At 41.3% G+C, this 15,848-nt stretch overlaps 1 protein-coding gene across 1 annotated transcript in view; it reads right to left on the bottom strand.

The window, feature by feature from the left end:
• The window catches only part of GALNTL5 (polypeptide N-acetylgalactosaminyltransferase like 5), a 110,865-nt gene that overhangs the window by 8,925 nt on the left and 86,092 nt on the right, over positions 1 to 15,848 (bottom strand). The window contains exons 9-10 of the mRNA XM_078059770.1: positions 8,248 to 8,497; positions 4,468 to 4,585 (exon numbers count right to left, since the gene is read on the bottom strand). Coding sequence (XP_077915896.1) covers positions 4,468 to 4,585; positions 8,248 to 8,497 — 368 coding nt within the window. The remainder of the gene's footprint in view (positions 1 to 4,467; positions 4,586 to 8,247; positions 8,498 to 15,848) is intronic.

Below are 15,848 nucleotides of genomic sequence, written 5' to 3'. Positions count from 1 at the left end.
CTGCAGGGAGAAATCAGGGCATTACTAAGTATTTTCTTACTTCTGTAATCTGTATTTGTTTTTGTTAGGTGACGTAGGGGCACCTCATGTGACAAAGCCAGAGTCGGATTTTCTCAGGCTGTCCCATTGGCCTCACAGTTATGGGGCTGCCTTCCAGATTCAGGCAGTCCATCAGATTTCTTTTCTAGTGGGATCCCACTTTCTCCAGTCTCCATAAGCATCTCAGCAGAAAGTCAGGAGAGGCTGCTAGCCAGCTACCATTTAGAATGAAAACTCTGAGACAGCTGTCACATAGAAAGAAAAGAACTCACATTGGCTGAGGGCACATTAGGTGGCAGACCCTGTTTTAAATGCCTGATGCACATTGCCTCAGTGGATGCACACGATTATTCTGATCATTTAGACATGAGGCTTCTTAGACTCTGAGTGGTTCAACCACTTACAAATATTTCCCAACCACTTTTTACGTGGTCAACATACCAGGTGCTGAGGGACCCAGCTGTGAGCAAGTCAGATCGTGTCCCTGCCCCAACAGGGCTCATGGTCTGGTGAGTACACAGATCGATGGGGCCCAGCACAAAATAAAAATGGAGTCTCTGATTCAAAAATTATAACGAGTTTCAGGAGTATTCCACTAAGTGTGGGGTCCCTCCAAATGTGGCTCCCTGCAACCACACAGGTTGTATGCCCACAGAGCCTGCCCTGAACATACAGACAAGTGACAACTAGGGTACGGCAGAACAGGTGCTGTAATGGGTAAAGTACACGCTGTGATGTGTGAGCACACACAGGAGAAGAGACCCCAGACTTGGATGTGCGTGTGTGTGCGTGTGCGCGCGCACATGTGCGTGGGCATGCAGGGGGAGTGAGGATAAGGTCAAGAAAGCCTTCCTGAAGAGATTACACCAAAGCTGTAACTATGGACTGTGGTAGTGGGAAAGAGCAAAGTGGACAGAGGTGAGTGATGACTTAGACCTAGATCTAACCGTACATGGTGATGGGAAGTGGGGCATGAAAGGGAGAGTGGAGACCAAGAAGGTCCTCTGGGGGAAAGGGGGATGGATGGTTGCAGGCAGGTGGAGGGCAGCATATCATCCACCCAAAGAGGAAAGGAACACGGGAGGAGGAATGGGTTCAAGGGGGTAGAAAGAGCTCCGTTTTTGAAATGTTGGGTTTAGGATACCCATGGGATATTCATCCTACAGGAGAGTAACCTGTAGGCAATTAGATGCACAAGCTGATGGCACAGAAAGACCTGGGAAGGAGCTAGAACTGTGTCATTGGCATGTAGTCATTGAAGTGTGGTGTGGATAAGATTACTGAGAGGGTAGAGGGAGAAGAGAAAGAGGGCCTTGGGGCAACCCATGAGAGGTGGAATTTCTGAGGACATGGAAGTAACCCATGGCGAGCTATGGTCAGAGAGCAGGGGGCTGCTGAGGAGCATGCTCAATCCCCCCTTATGTAGACTCTAATAATTTGGTCTACCATACCTCTATTGCGAGTGCATGGTTTGCTTTCAAATCACAGCATCCAAAGAGGTTTGGCCACCTTGGGCTGAATCTAAGCTGGCTTCAACATTAGATGTTGGTCTCACCCCGTCCCACAGTGAGGCCGGTGATCCTCAGAGTACATGGCAGGGCTCTGGGTCTGGAGCAGTGCACCTTGCCCATATCTGGGGCCACCAGGATGGAGCAGCAGGCCATGCGGGCTGTCGGGGACTGCTGGAGGCCAGCCTCCACTCCACCAGGACACCGAAGTGTGGATCTGCAGCCCAGTTAGGAAAACCATCCTGAGGCTTGGAGTGAAGCTGCAGCTCCGTGGGCACCCAGCCCATCCCCACTTTCCAGAGTGACCGTAACAGGACAACTAAAACAAATTCAGAGCTTTGGAGGCTTCCAGAGAGAAATGACTTAGGGAGAATAGAACGGAGCTGGCGAGGTCTCCAGACCTCAAGCTGAGTAGATAGTACAAAGCAGGACACAATAGGTTTGGAGAATATACCCTCAGGTTCCGTGAATCGAGGCAAGTTATTCCACCACTTTGTGCCCCAGCTTCTCCACTGTAAGTAGGAGATCATGCACCTAGGTCACAGACTTATCAGGAAGATTAAATAAGTTAGTATCTGTTAGATTCCAGAGCGGTGCATGTCACATACATAAGACCTTGTCAAATAAATGAAATACATCTTTATCCTTTACCCCATAACTTAAAAATGCCATTTCTGCAGGGAAGCCATCTAAGACACACACCTCCCCCAGCACAAGGCTAGATTCCCCTTTTATCTGATCTCGTAGTGCTCTGTATTTCTCCTTCATTGCATTTATCAAAAACAAAGAACTAATCACCTCTCTCCACTTCAGTGCACGGAGCTTCATGCCAGCAGGAGCCACGTTTGCTCTGTGTGCCGCTGTATTTAGCACTAACACAGCACTTTGCACACAACAGGTTCTCAGTATTGCTGAGTGAGGGAACGGACGGATGAGGGCTGTGCCTTCTCAGGAATGCCCAGCGCGTGGTCTGGCCCAACACAGCAGGTGCTCCTGTATGACCTAATTAGAACTCCTGAGAGAGTCCTAACCTTAAACAGACGTAGACCTGGGCACTGTCACTACGCAGGTGTTAGTGAGAACCATGGGAGTTGATGCACGTGTGCCCCGAAAAATATTAGCAAGGGATGACACAGACCCAGGCCGCTCAGAACAGAGGTGCGACAACAGGTCGCGTGCCCCTGCCCTGCCCGGCGCTGTCCCTTTAGTTGCTGGTCATGGAAAGCTCATGGATCCACGGGGTTGGTGGGCTGCCTGTGGGCAGTATTCAGTTGGCTCAGAGTCGAAGTTCTTTCCCACCAGGTAAGGAAATATTGCACTATATTAACAACCAATGTGGCTTCATGGGTACAAAACAGCTGAGGTCAGCCCTGAGCCCTGAGGAGCACATGGGCCAAGAAGGGACAGCGGACAAGAACACCAGTCTCGGGAACACGCATGCTTCTGGGATGCACAGAAGAAACTCCTGCGGACACCGAGAACAGAGCTATGGAAGAGGAACCGGGGTCGTTGTTCTAAACTCCAAGAAAACGTCTGGAAAAAACTGGTCTACATTTGTCAAATATTGCAGTGACCATGGGTCACTGAGAGAGGGTGGGGGATGGGGGAAACAGGTGATGGGGATTAAGGAGTGCACTTGTTCTGATGAGCACCAGGTGATGCATGGAATTGCTGAATCCCTATATTGTACATCTGAAACCAATATAACACTATGTTAACTATCCTGGAATTTAAATAAAATTTTAAAAAACCACAAAAACACAAAAATCTTCACAAAATTCTGAGAATGGCATTTATATTTATTCCTATTTACCAGGTGAGGAAATAGGGAATTAGAAAAACTAATGGCTGACCCAGCAAGTTAGCGACAGAGCTAGGACCCATTCTGATGCCTAATGTCTAGTGATCTAATACCACGGGAATATTTAAAAGTCAAATCTACTTTTAGATTTGAGATGTAATTCACATTCTACAAGAAATTCACCCTTTCACAGTATACAATTCAGTGACTCTGGGTATTTCCACGAGGTTGTCCAACCAACACCTCTATCTCATTCTGGAACATTCTCACCACCCCCAAAAAGAGCCCTGGGACCCATCAGCATTCATTCTTCTTCCTCAAACCCCTGGCAGCCGCTGATCTACCTTCTGTTTCTATGGATTTGTTTAGTCTGCACATTTCCTAGGAGTGGACTCATTCATATAAATATGTGGCCTTTGGTGTCTGGCTTCTTTCACTCACCATAATGTTTTCAAAGTCCCACCCACGCTGTAGCAGGTATCCCGGGATTCAGGAGTTGAGAGACAACCTAGACACCCCCTACCGAGTCTTCTCAATTTGCAGACGGGGACCTGAGGCCTGACATAGCCTGTCTAGTTAGTGTACCCAAGTCCCCCACTGCCTCATCCTGTTATTTCCACCATACCACAACCACCAAGACAATCAGTATAATAAAGAAGAGCTTTCACAAATAAATAAAAACATTACATTAGTTCAATATGCCATACATTAGAAATAATAAAACAGGGGTGCCTGGGTGGCTCAGTCGTTAAGCGTCTGCCTTCGGCTAAGGTCATGGTCCCAGGGTCCTGGGATCGAGCCCCACATTGGGCTCCCTGCTCAGCAGGAAGCCTGCTTCTCCCTCTCCCACTCCCCCTGCTTGTGTTCCTTCTCTCGCTTTGTCTCTCTCTGGCAAATAAATAAAAAAATCTTAAAAAAAAGAAAAGAAATAAAACATACAGTAATAAAAGCTGGTATTTTACTAACTATTGTCACATCTTGCGAGGAGTCCCATAGATCATTTATTTCACGTGATATGGGAACGGTACCAGATGCGCAGGCAGGAAAACCGAGCGGAAGTTCGCAGCGTTCGCTCTCTCGGTACAAAGGTAACTATTTAAAAAGCCAAGTCTGAATTACCCTTAGTGAAAGTTCCAAATTTTCTGTTCCCCAGAGTTCCATGTCCCTGTCGTACTGTCCAATCTCATTAAAATAATGCCTATTTATAGCAAAAATTCCTCCAGCCATTGCAGGTGACCTAAAAAAAAAGGACACATAAATATTAAATTACAGATTCGGTCATTCTGGATTTTTTGCCAAAATTATATTGAATATTAGCAATAACATAAAAACTAGAAACTAGCAATACTGATACCAAAATTGTTTATATTTAGGTATGTAAAATTAGCAAATCGAAACCATAACTACCTAACAGTACACAGTAACTTTTCTTTTTAAAGATTTATTTATTTATTTTAGAGAGAGAGAGAGAGAGAGAGCATGCGGGGGTGGGGAGGGGCAGAAGGAGGGGGAGAGAGAAACTCAAGCAGACTCCTCATGGAATGAAGCGCCCACATTTAACCAACTACGCCACCCAGGCGCCCCCTCAGTAACTTTCACTTAGCTCTCACCAAATTGTATAATGGTATCTTCTAAATGTTGTCTTTTCCTTGAAAGGGAACATTATCTTTAGAATGTGAGTTACCCCTGGGGACAAATATTGACTTGGGTATTAGAGTTTACAAATCTCCCTTTCTAAGCACATTAAGTGAATTATAATATTTACTTTTGGGAAAAACATAATGTTACAAAGCATCTTTTTTTTTTGTCCACCAATAGCAGGGCCCGATAACACTAAAATAAGTAGTTCGCAAATGATCACATGTTCATCTACTCATTCATTTTTTTAAAAGTATGTATTAAACACCTATGATGTGTTAGAGATACATTAGTGAGTCAACAGGCCAAGGTCCCAGCTCTTGTCAGGGCAAAAGGGTGGAAACAGGGATACCAGTCGCAGCAGTGGTCCCGGAGGAAGAGGATAGGATGGTGGATGAAGGTCCAGCAATGAGGTCAATGAGATGCAGTCCAACTCCTGACGTAGTTTGAAGCTGGAACCAGCAGATTTGCTTATGATGGGATGTGGGTATAGGAGGAAGAGAAGGGTGAAGGCTGACCCCAGCATTTTGGCCTGGGTACCTGGAAGGTGGAGTTGCCATGCACTGAGGTGGGGATGCTGGGGGGTAATCAACTGTTTATGTTGTCAGTAAGGCTTTCAGTCAACAGTGGGCTCTTAGCAGTTAAGTTTTTGGGGAGTCAAAGCTACATTCAGAGTTTTACTGCACAGGGTGGTCAGCGTGCCCAACTCCCACGTTGTTCAAGGTGAACTGTAGGTTATAACACAGATCACATGTATAATATATAGTCTCTAAGTAATTGGTATCATGCTAAGTTTTTTTATGGCTTGATTTTTTAATTAGCATATTGTGAGAATTTGCCTTTTATAGTAATTAGCTTTCAAAAAACTTTATATAATATTCTACAAAATATGAATATAGTTCTTAACCATTTCAATATTGAACATAAATGTTCATTTATGTTGTTTTTATTTTTAACCAATATAAATGCCACTGCAATAGATGTCTTTGTACTTACTTCTCATTAACTCCTTAGGGAAATATTTCAAGAAGTGGAATTATTGCATTAAAGAATAACATTTTAAGATTGTCAAATTGTTTTCAAAAGCATGTGTGACTACATCTATACTAACAGTGTCTTGGAGTTCCAAAAATGTTACTACTCAGCAAGTATCAGGAATGGTTTCCCTATTGAAATTTTTAGAGCCTAAAGCATGTCTGATATGTGACATATGGAAATATTATAAAATTATGTCAATTTTTTTTGTAAATGGAATACTGCAACTACTTCTTACTAAAAGTAACTTTATTTTAAATTAAATAAGTTCATTTTGAGATGAACTCCAAAGATTGATGCTTTATTTTTTTATTTTTGAGTAAATCAAGATTTTTACATATTAAATTTTACTTAAATGAAGTGTTATCTTTATTCTTTTTCATTCTGAAGTCTATAACAGTAACAAGAGCAACCATTTATATTGATCACTTCCCCTGTGTCAGGCCTTAGGCTATGTTCTTTACAAGCATTGGCTTATTTAATGTCCTCGATAATCCAGAGAGGTATGTATTTTATTATCATCGTCATTTTATAGATGAAGACAGTGAAGCTGAGAGAGGTAACCGGCCCAGCAGAGGGCTGCCTTATTGCACAACTCCAGGGATGCCAATCACCTATGATCTGTATGAACAATGCCTCATGGAGATGTGCAGTACACAACCTATACAGCTGTACATAGCAGTCCTAAACAGCTAACAAATGATGCTGGAACAAAGCAAAGATCAGAGTTACACACAGTGGAAGGTGCATGAAGGGATCTATTATCCTAAAAGCAAAGGAAAGACATTTGGTGACATGTGCAAAGTAGGGTTTTAAGAAAATTACTATAACAACAGAGAGATTGGCATGAGGGAGAGGAGCCTGCAGGCCAGACTATCCCTTATAGCATAGAGTCTAAGCCTGGGACAGTGTGGGCCTGGACCACGGGGACAGGCAGAGAGATGGACAGATGTCATGTGAGAGTCATCACAAAGGCTGAGTCCCCTGGAGCTGGTTAATCACTGGGTTAGAGTAGGCAGCGGAAGCCTGCAGGTGTAGTCATGCTTCACGGCTACATAGTATCCCATTATGGTTCCAGCATAAAGTACTAAATAATTTCCCAGTTATTCTTCCCAATTCTTAGTCTTTATGTCTTCTCCCTCTGTCGCTCCCCCTGCTTGTGCTCTCTCGCTCTCCCTCTCAAATAAAATCTTAAAAAAAGAGAGAGAGAAGAAAGAAACCATGAGGGGTAAAAACAGAAATCAGAGAACTGGAGATCCCGATGATGTCCAGGGGTAGGTGTGGGTGGAGCATAGCAGGAAAAAATTAGGAACATCTTAGGCTGTGGCCAAAGAAACAGATATCTGGTAATTTAGAAGATGAAAGGCCCAGGATATGGCTATAGGAATAATAATAGCTAACAATGATAAACACTGATATAGTACTCATCATGGACAGATATTGTTCTAAGCTTTGATATACTAAGTCATTTTCCTAACAACCCTGTGAAGTATCATTAACCTCCAGACTTCACATACAAGAAAATAAGGTGCAGAGAGGTTAAGTAATTTGCACAAGGTCACAGAGCTCTAGTTAAATTAAAATAGAGACGGAGATCAAGGACTTGCTAGGCTGCAGTGTTAGAAGATTTACTCATGTGATTTGTAAAACAAAGAGCTTAGTAGTAGAGGAAGAGGAGGAGCCAGGCATCGGTTATCAGTAAATGTGGGGAGTGACCTGGAGGAAGTCTCTTCAGAAATTAGCCTCATAGATGCAGTTAAAAGTCACAACATCAAATTGTTCTCCTTTAGAAATATATTTTCCAAGACTCATAATCTAGGAAAATCGTATTCATCTCTATAAAATTATAGATGAAAGCACTTAGATAAATGTTTTATATATGAATTTAGCAAAGACATCTACTTTTTCTGGGCTATCCACAGTGCTAGCATTTCGTTCATTGACCACATGCAATTAGCTCCTGAGAACCAAGCCCACATTCTAAAGACAGACACCTGAAACCAGAGGGACACTATCCATGGCAGTGTTCTTAACTGGGGTGAGATGCTCATTTCCAATCAAAGAAATTAAAAACCTACCAAATCCTATAATCATAGACTTTTAGAAACAAGATAAATAACAAAATATTTCTCTTCATTAAGCCCAAGAAATGCAAAGAATCATCTCTAACATCTTTTTCTCCCCAGGTCCCAATACATATTCCCATAACCTGAAGAAATCTCCTACCGGATGGGTCTAGTGGGTCCTTCTGGTCCATCCATCTCATAAGAGAAAACATTATCCCATTTAAATTCTAGATGCCAGTTGAAAGCACCCCTTGTGACCGGAGAGGGCCGGTATTCTAGGGTCTCATAGTCAATGGGATCTATCAGAGGACACACCACCATTTTGGGGTCCTTGGCAATGGCGTGCAGCAAGGGCTGTAGCCACACATGATTCACCTCACAGTGGCTATCCAGGAACACCAGAACATCCCCTGGGGAGGCAAGAATAGGCTAGTGTTAGCACACATGGATAAGACAGCTGACAACCCAAATCAAAGTTCAGTGCAAGGAGTATTTGTTAAGCATTTACTATGTGTTTGGCTTTTACAGTGCTTCCAGATTCACCGGGGGTGGATGGGGACTAGAAACATATACTTTATTCTGTACTACATCATGTACCATGATGTGCCATAGATGTTCAGAAGAAGCTGGTGAACTGTGGGTTAGAGAGTGGTTTGGGTAAGATTTTAAAGAAGCAGGTGGAACTGAATTGGGCTTTAATTAAAAAAATATTATTTTAGTGTGGCCTTGATTGATTGACTCAATTTAGCCAATGTTTAATGCAAGGATAACTTGTATATTTTTTGGTGCTTGGGATACAAAAATGCGTAATTATTTTTGCTCTTGAGTTCAAGCTTTAATGAGCATCTGCTTAGAGAACATGGGAAAAATTGGCATGGCCAAAATGAAGAATGCATGTTGTTAAAGTACCTTAATGGGCTCAAATTGGAAGGGACCCCAAAATTTAGGTGCAGAGTTTGGATAAAATCATAGGAAGGTATGAGAAACATTCCATGGTTGATCAGAAGACTTAATATTGTTGAAGTGGTAATACTGTCCAAATTGATCTCTAGATTCAGTATAATTCTTATCAAAATCACACCTGGTTCTTTTGCAGAAACTGACCCTAAAATTCATATGGAAAGGCAAGGAACCCACATTAGCTAAAAAGATCTTGAAAAAGAAAAAAATTGAAGGACTTCTGGATTTCAAAACTTACTACAAAGCTATAATAATAAAACAGTATGATACTGGCAGAGGGATAACAAAGAGACCAAAGGGATAGAATTGATTGCATAGAAATAAACCAAACATCTGTGGTTAGTTGATTTTTGACAAGGGTGCCCAGCCAATTCAATGGGGGAAAGAATAGTCTCTTCAATGAATGGTTCCAACACAGCTGGGTATCCACATGAAAAAGAGGGGCACCTGGGTGGCTCAGTGGGTTAAGCGTCTGACTCTTGATTTCAGCTCAGGTCCTTATCTCAGGGTCTCATGCCCTCTACACTGGGCATGGAGCCTACTTAAGAAAAAAAAAAAAAAGAAGAAGAAAAAGAATGAAGCTGGATTCCCTCACAGCAAACACAAAAACTAAGTCAAATGACTCACAGACCTAAAAAGGTCAGAGGTAAAACTATAAAACTCTTAGAAGAAAACAAAGGCATCCATTTCTGACCTCAGGTTAGATGATTTCTTAGATATGACACCAAAAATACAAGTGACAAAAGAAAAAATATATAGGACTTTATCAAAATTAAAAACTTTTGTGCTTAAACTGACACCATAAAGTTGAAAAAAAATCCACGAAATGGGAGAAATTATTTGAAAATCACACATCTGATAAAGGACTTGGATCCAGAATATATAAGGAACTCTTACAACTCAATAATAAAAAAAAGACAACTTAATTTAAAAAATGGGCAAAGGAGGGACACCTGGGTGGCTCAGTCAGTTAAGCATCCTACTCTTGATCTTGGCTCAAGTCTTGATCTTGGCTCAATTCTTGATCTCAGGGTTGTGAGTTCAAGCCCCATGTTGGGCTCCATGCTAGGTGTGGAGCCTACTTAAAAAAAAAATGGGCAAAGGATTTGAACAGACATTTCTCCAAAGATATACAAATGGCTGATAAGCATATGAAAAGTGCTCAGCATCTTTAATCGTTAGAAAAAGCTAACCAAAAATCACAGTGAGATAATACTTCATATCCACTAGGATGGCTGTAATCAGAAAGGCAGACAATCACAAGTGTTGATGAGATTGTGGAGGAATTCGAACCCTTGTCCACTGCTGATAGCAACGTAAAATGTTGCGGTCTCTTCTGAAAATTATGTGGCAGTTGCTCAAAAGTTACACATACAGTTGTCATATAGCCCAACAATTCCACACCAAGGTACACAAATACCCAAGAGAAAGAAAACTTAGGTTTATACAAAGTCTTGTACATGAGTGCTCATAGCAACATTCTTCCTAAGAGTAAGAGTCATAACTCAAATGCCCATCAATGGATGAATGGATAAACAAAATGAGATATATCCACATAATGGGAATATTATTTGGCAATAAAAAGGAATGAAATACTGACCCATGCTACAACATGGACGAACCTTGAAAACATCATGGGAAATGAAAGGAACCAGTTACAAGAGACCACATATTATATAATTCCATTAAATGAAATGCCTAGAATAGGTAAAAATCTGTATGTGTAGAAGGTAGATTAGTGGCTGTGGAGGGAATGGGATGAGAGGTGATGGCAAGTGACTGCTAATGTGTATGGAGTTTCTCTGGAGTAGGAAAAAATTTTTTCTAAAACTGTTATGGTGATGGTTGCATAACCCCAGGAATATACTAAAAAATACTGTATTGCATACGTTAATGGGTGAATTACATGTGAATTATATCTCAAAAAACCCCCACTAACATCCTTAGGAAAGAAAGAGTACATCCTCTACATCTTAACCAAAGTGCAATTATTCTTTTTTTTTTTTATTTTTTTATTTTTTTATTTTTTTATTTTTTGACAGAGAGAGACACAGCGAGAGAGGGAACACAAGCAGGGGGAGTGGGAGAGGGAGAAGCAGGCTTCCTGGGATCATGACCTGAGCCGAAGGCAGACGCTTAACGACTGAGCCACCCAGGCGCCCCAAAGTGCAATTATTCTTATGTGCAATTCACATGGTATTGTAAATCATTAAAAGTGATAGAAACTTGATCCCTCAGCTCAGCTCACTGGTTTCTTATCTACCCATCCAAAATGGCATCTACGTGTTCATGTTTATTCTACCAAATTCTTGAATAAGCAGGACTCTTCGGAAGAGCCACTTTATTTTGTTCCTTTCAATCCCCAGGGAGGACTGGTCCTTTCCCTGCCCTTGGTTACTAACCAGAGCAGGTCCAAGACTTTCCAGGTTACTCTTTGGTTAACTGAAGGTCTCACAGTTACTTGAAGTTGGAAACACTCTCTCCATTCAGCAATTAGGATTTCCAGTCCCATGTTAGAACCCAAACTTCTGTGACTGCCTGACTGTCTCTTCCCCCCCAACTAGGGGGATACATGAAGAGGTGCTCAACATCACTCATCATCAAGGAAACGCAAATCAAAACCGCAATAAGATATTACTTCACACCTGTTAGAATGTCTATTATTAAAAGGACAAGAAATAAGAAATGTTGGCAAGGATATGGAGAAAAGAGAATCCTTGTGCACTATTGGTGGGGATGTAAATTGGTGCAACCACTACAGAAAATAGTATGGAGTTTCCTCAAAAAATTATAAAATAGAACTACCATATAATCTAGCAATTGCACTTCTGGGTATACATCAGAAGGAAATGAAATCACTATCTTGAAGAGTTATCTGTCCTCCCATGTTCATTGCAGCATTATTTACAAGAGCCAAGACATAGAAACAACCCTAAGTGTCCATCAACAGATGAAGGGATAAAGAAGTTGTAGTATGTACACAACGGGATATTATTATCATATCAGCTCTAAAAAAGAAGGAAATCCTGCCATTTGTGACATGGATGGACCTTGAGGGCATTATGCTAAGTGAAGTAAGTCAGAGAAAGACAAATACTGTATGATCTTACTTACATGTGGAATCTAAAAAGACCCTGAACTCTTAGATTCAGAGAACAGATTGGTGGTTGCCAGAAGGAGAGAGTGGCTGAGATAGGTGAAGGTGGTCAACAGGTTCAAATTTCTTGTTATAAGATAAATAAGTCCGGGGATGTAATGTACAGCATGGGGACTATAGTTAACAATACTGCATTGTATATTTGAAAATGGCTAAGAGAATAAATCTTAAAAGTTCTCACATCACAAGAAAAAAAAAGTAACTATGTGAGGTAATGAATGTTAACTAGGTTTATTGTGATGATTCCACAATACATACATGTATCACATCATTATGTCGTACACCTGACATGAATACAATGTTGTATGTCAATTGTAGCTCAATTAAAAAATCCCATCTTTTTAAAATTATCATTAGTGAGGTTGAACATTTTTCAGGTCATTAGCCATTAGTAAATGAAATGTTTATATCCTTTGTGCATTTAGGTGTTGGAGCCCTGGGGTTTTTTTTCTTTTTTTAATGGCTTTGTAGATACATTTTACATACTGAGGATATTAATTTTTTTTCTATGGAAGTTGTACTAATTCCCCTAGTCTACTGTTACTTAATTTTATCATTTTTTTGTTCACAATAGGTTTACTGTTTTGGGAGTCAGCTCTGTCCTTTCCCTCAGGTTTAAGCTTCGAAATTTCTTCATTATTCATTGAACAGGTGAGTATTGATCTAGGTTTTCTTTTTGTAATTTTAAAATTCTTATAATAATTTAATGATTTAGTTTTTAAAAACTAAAATTAATGATATAGTTGGAATTTATTCAGATTATGGTATGAGATGAAGATTAAAAATTTTCCCAAATAACTAATTGTCTCCCAAATAACCGAACCACCACCATGACAGCAACAACAAAGAGGCCCTTCTTCCCATACTGACTTGTGTCTTATTTATTGTATGTAGTGTATGCACCCTTAGCATTTAAAGATTTTAATATTTCAACTTCCGACAATTTAATGACCTAGAAAGACCACAAGTATAGTATCAAGTTGCAAAAGAAATTAAAATTATTCTAGGTGCAATATCAAGCTTTTCCTAATTCTAATTTAAACTATGAAGCCTATGGGCACAAGCTACCTGGCACCTCCATTCCAATGAACTGTACTGTTTTTACACTCATCCTAAAGCATTTTATGGGGGTAATTTACACACCATAACGAGCACAGAGTGGCATGGGATTCCTCTTGGAGGAGTCCTACACTCACAGGAAGATTCCGTGGGAATCTCAAGTTTATTGCCAGGAAATGGAGCATTTGTTCTGCATCCATTGGCCTCGGTTATAGGAAGAATAATGCTCTTTCGTGTTCACAGAGATAGGCTGTTAGAGGTAATTCATCTGAATCCCATTTAATCCCAGATTGGCATCTTCCCCGATTAAGCCAGCTTCTCCATAGGGCCTACAGTGAGTGAGGGGCATGAGGTCAAATCCACCTGATGAGGACCCTTCCCTGCCTTTCTCCCAGACAGTGTATGTGGGATGTGCCAAACCCCTGACTGCTCACTTCACCTTCCCTGCAGAGAGACCTGCTTTGTCGCCTGCAATCCAGGGGCACTTTCTCTCTCTGGTCGTGGCTGGTTTTAGAAAACAACACATGCCTCGTCAGCCTCACACAGGCTCCTCCTCCTTCATTTTCTTTTCTTTTCTGCCTGTCTTTAGTTTCTACATTTTTTTTACATTTAAACGTAGCTCGTTACATTTAGTTTATTTTAAATAACGTTAAAATATTCTTGATTTGGTCTCTGAAGCAATCATTTTTAAGATGTTAAAATGTTTTCTTTTTTCCTTGGGGGGGCAGGGGAGGGGCAGAGGGCGAGAAATATTAGGCAGGCTCCATGCCCAGCACAGAGCCCATGTCAGGGCTTGATATCACGACCCTGGGATCACGACCTGAGCTGAAGGCAGATGCTTCACCGACTGAGCCACCCAGGTGTCCCAATTTTAATATTTTCGTATTTTTTATTTCATACTTTTATTTCACAACTTTTAGTTGTAAAAAACATGTATATTAAAAAAAGAGATAAAAGATAAATGTAGAGCTCCATGATGTATCAGAAAGTAAACACAAATAGAACTACCACTCAATCAAAACTTAGAACATGGTTAGCATCCTAGGATTTTGTGTTCCCCAATTCCTACCACCTCCCATTCTACACTCTGATTTAACCAAAGGTTTATGGCAATAACTTACTGGTTGTTGTGGGGTTTTTTTTGTTGTTGTTGTTTTAGTTTTTCCTCTAATTATGCATCCATAAAAATACTGTAAGCTTAGTCTTGCTGATTTTCCAACTTTATTCTTTTGCATTTAGCTTCTTTTGCTCCCTCAAAATGATATGTATTCATCCATGAAGTTGGGTATAGTGTAGGCCATTCATTGTTACTAAAGTATTCTATCATTTGATTATCACTAGTCTGTCGTCACCTAGTAAATCAGGACATCTGCATACTCCCTAACCAAGCAATTCCACTTCTAGACATACGCACTATGGAAATGCTGCGTGTATCTGCCAAGAGACAGGGACTCAAGGATTTGTATATTTGGTAAGAGCCCCAAATAGAAATAATCTAAATGTGATTCAGCAGTAGAATGGAAGAATAATTTAGCATAATCAAATAACAGAACACTTTAAGGCCTTTAATTTTAATCACATGTGCCACATAAGGTACATTAGCTGGTTCTGGGGATCAGGAAACCTCCTCGGGGGAGGGCATTATTCTGTCTATCACACTAGACAACAAAAGTCTCTCATTCTGTGTCAATGTCAAGCAACAGTGCGCGCTCTCAGCGCCAGGCTAGATTTGAACCTTCTGCTTGTAGGACAGCAGCTGAAATCAACACCTCATCTCTGCCTTCTTGGCTGCTTGCTGACCATCCAAACCAATTCAGTGAAAGATGCTCTCTTGTGTTCTCACCCCCAAGGCTGCCCTGTATTCCCCCAAAAACCTTTTCTTCCACTGTGGGCCACCGTTTTACCCTTTCCAAAGGTCCCTCATGTAAAGTAAGTTTCTCTACACTAATTTTTTCCACAAAATTCTCTTACAGGCTTCTTGCCTTATATAAACCCTGACCCTCCCTAGAAGATGCTGCTGGCTCCCATCGACGTTCTGGATAGGAAGCTCCTCCTTCTCCCCCCAGATGGCAAAAATCGTTGGGTCCAGGGAAACACTGGCATTTCCTACTTACCCATGGCTCCCTCCAAACCATATCGACTCTGCTCCCATGCAGAAAGAAAAAAAAAAAAAACCTTCCCTTTAGATTCATACCATCTGATGATAGCTCTCTCCTTCTCATTTGCAAAATGCCTGCCTTCTGATTCTCCCAATGGAGTGCTCTCCCCAAACCTGGTCATTTCCCTTCATTCCCAGGGGCACAACACAGAGTTCACAGCGCTCTGTCTCAGCTCTGGTGGTTTACAGGCAACTTCCATCATCCTGTGGGCAGCACCGCCAACCCAGACAAATGACAGGCAGGAACAAATACCGGAAAGAAAAACCACTCAGAGTAAGAATGATGGAGAGAGATAGAGGTTTGCTATTTCACACAGGGTGGTTTGGAAAGGCCTCTCTGATAAAGTAGCATTTGAACAGAGAACTGAGCAAAGTGATGCGGCAGGTCATGAAGACACGCGAAGAAAATTCCAGGGGCAGAACATCA

The sequence above is a fragment of the Halichoerus grypus genome, chromosome 12, assembly GCF_964656455.1.
Source record: "Halichoerus grypus chromosome 12, mHalGry1.hap1.1, whole genome shotgun sequence".
Taxonomy (NCBI): Eukaryota; Metazoa; Chordata; class Mammalia; order Carnivora; family Phocidae; genus Halichoerus; species Halichoerus grypus.
This window is presented reverse-complemented; position numbering and strand designations above follow the sequence as displayed.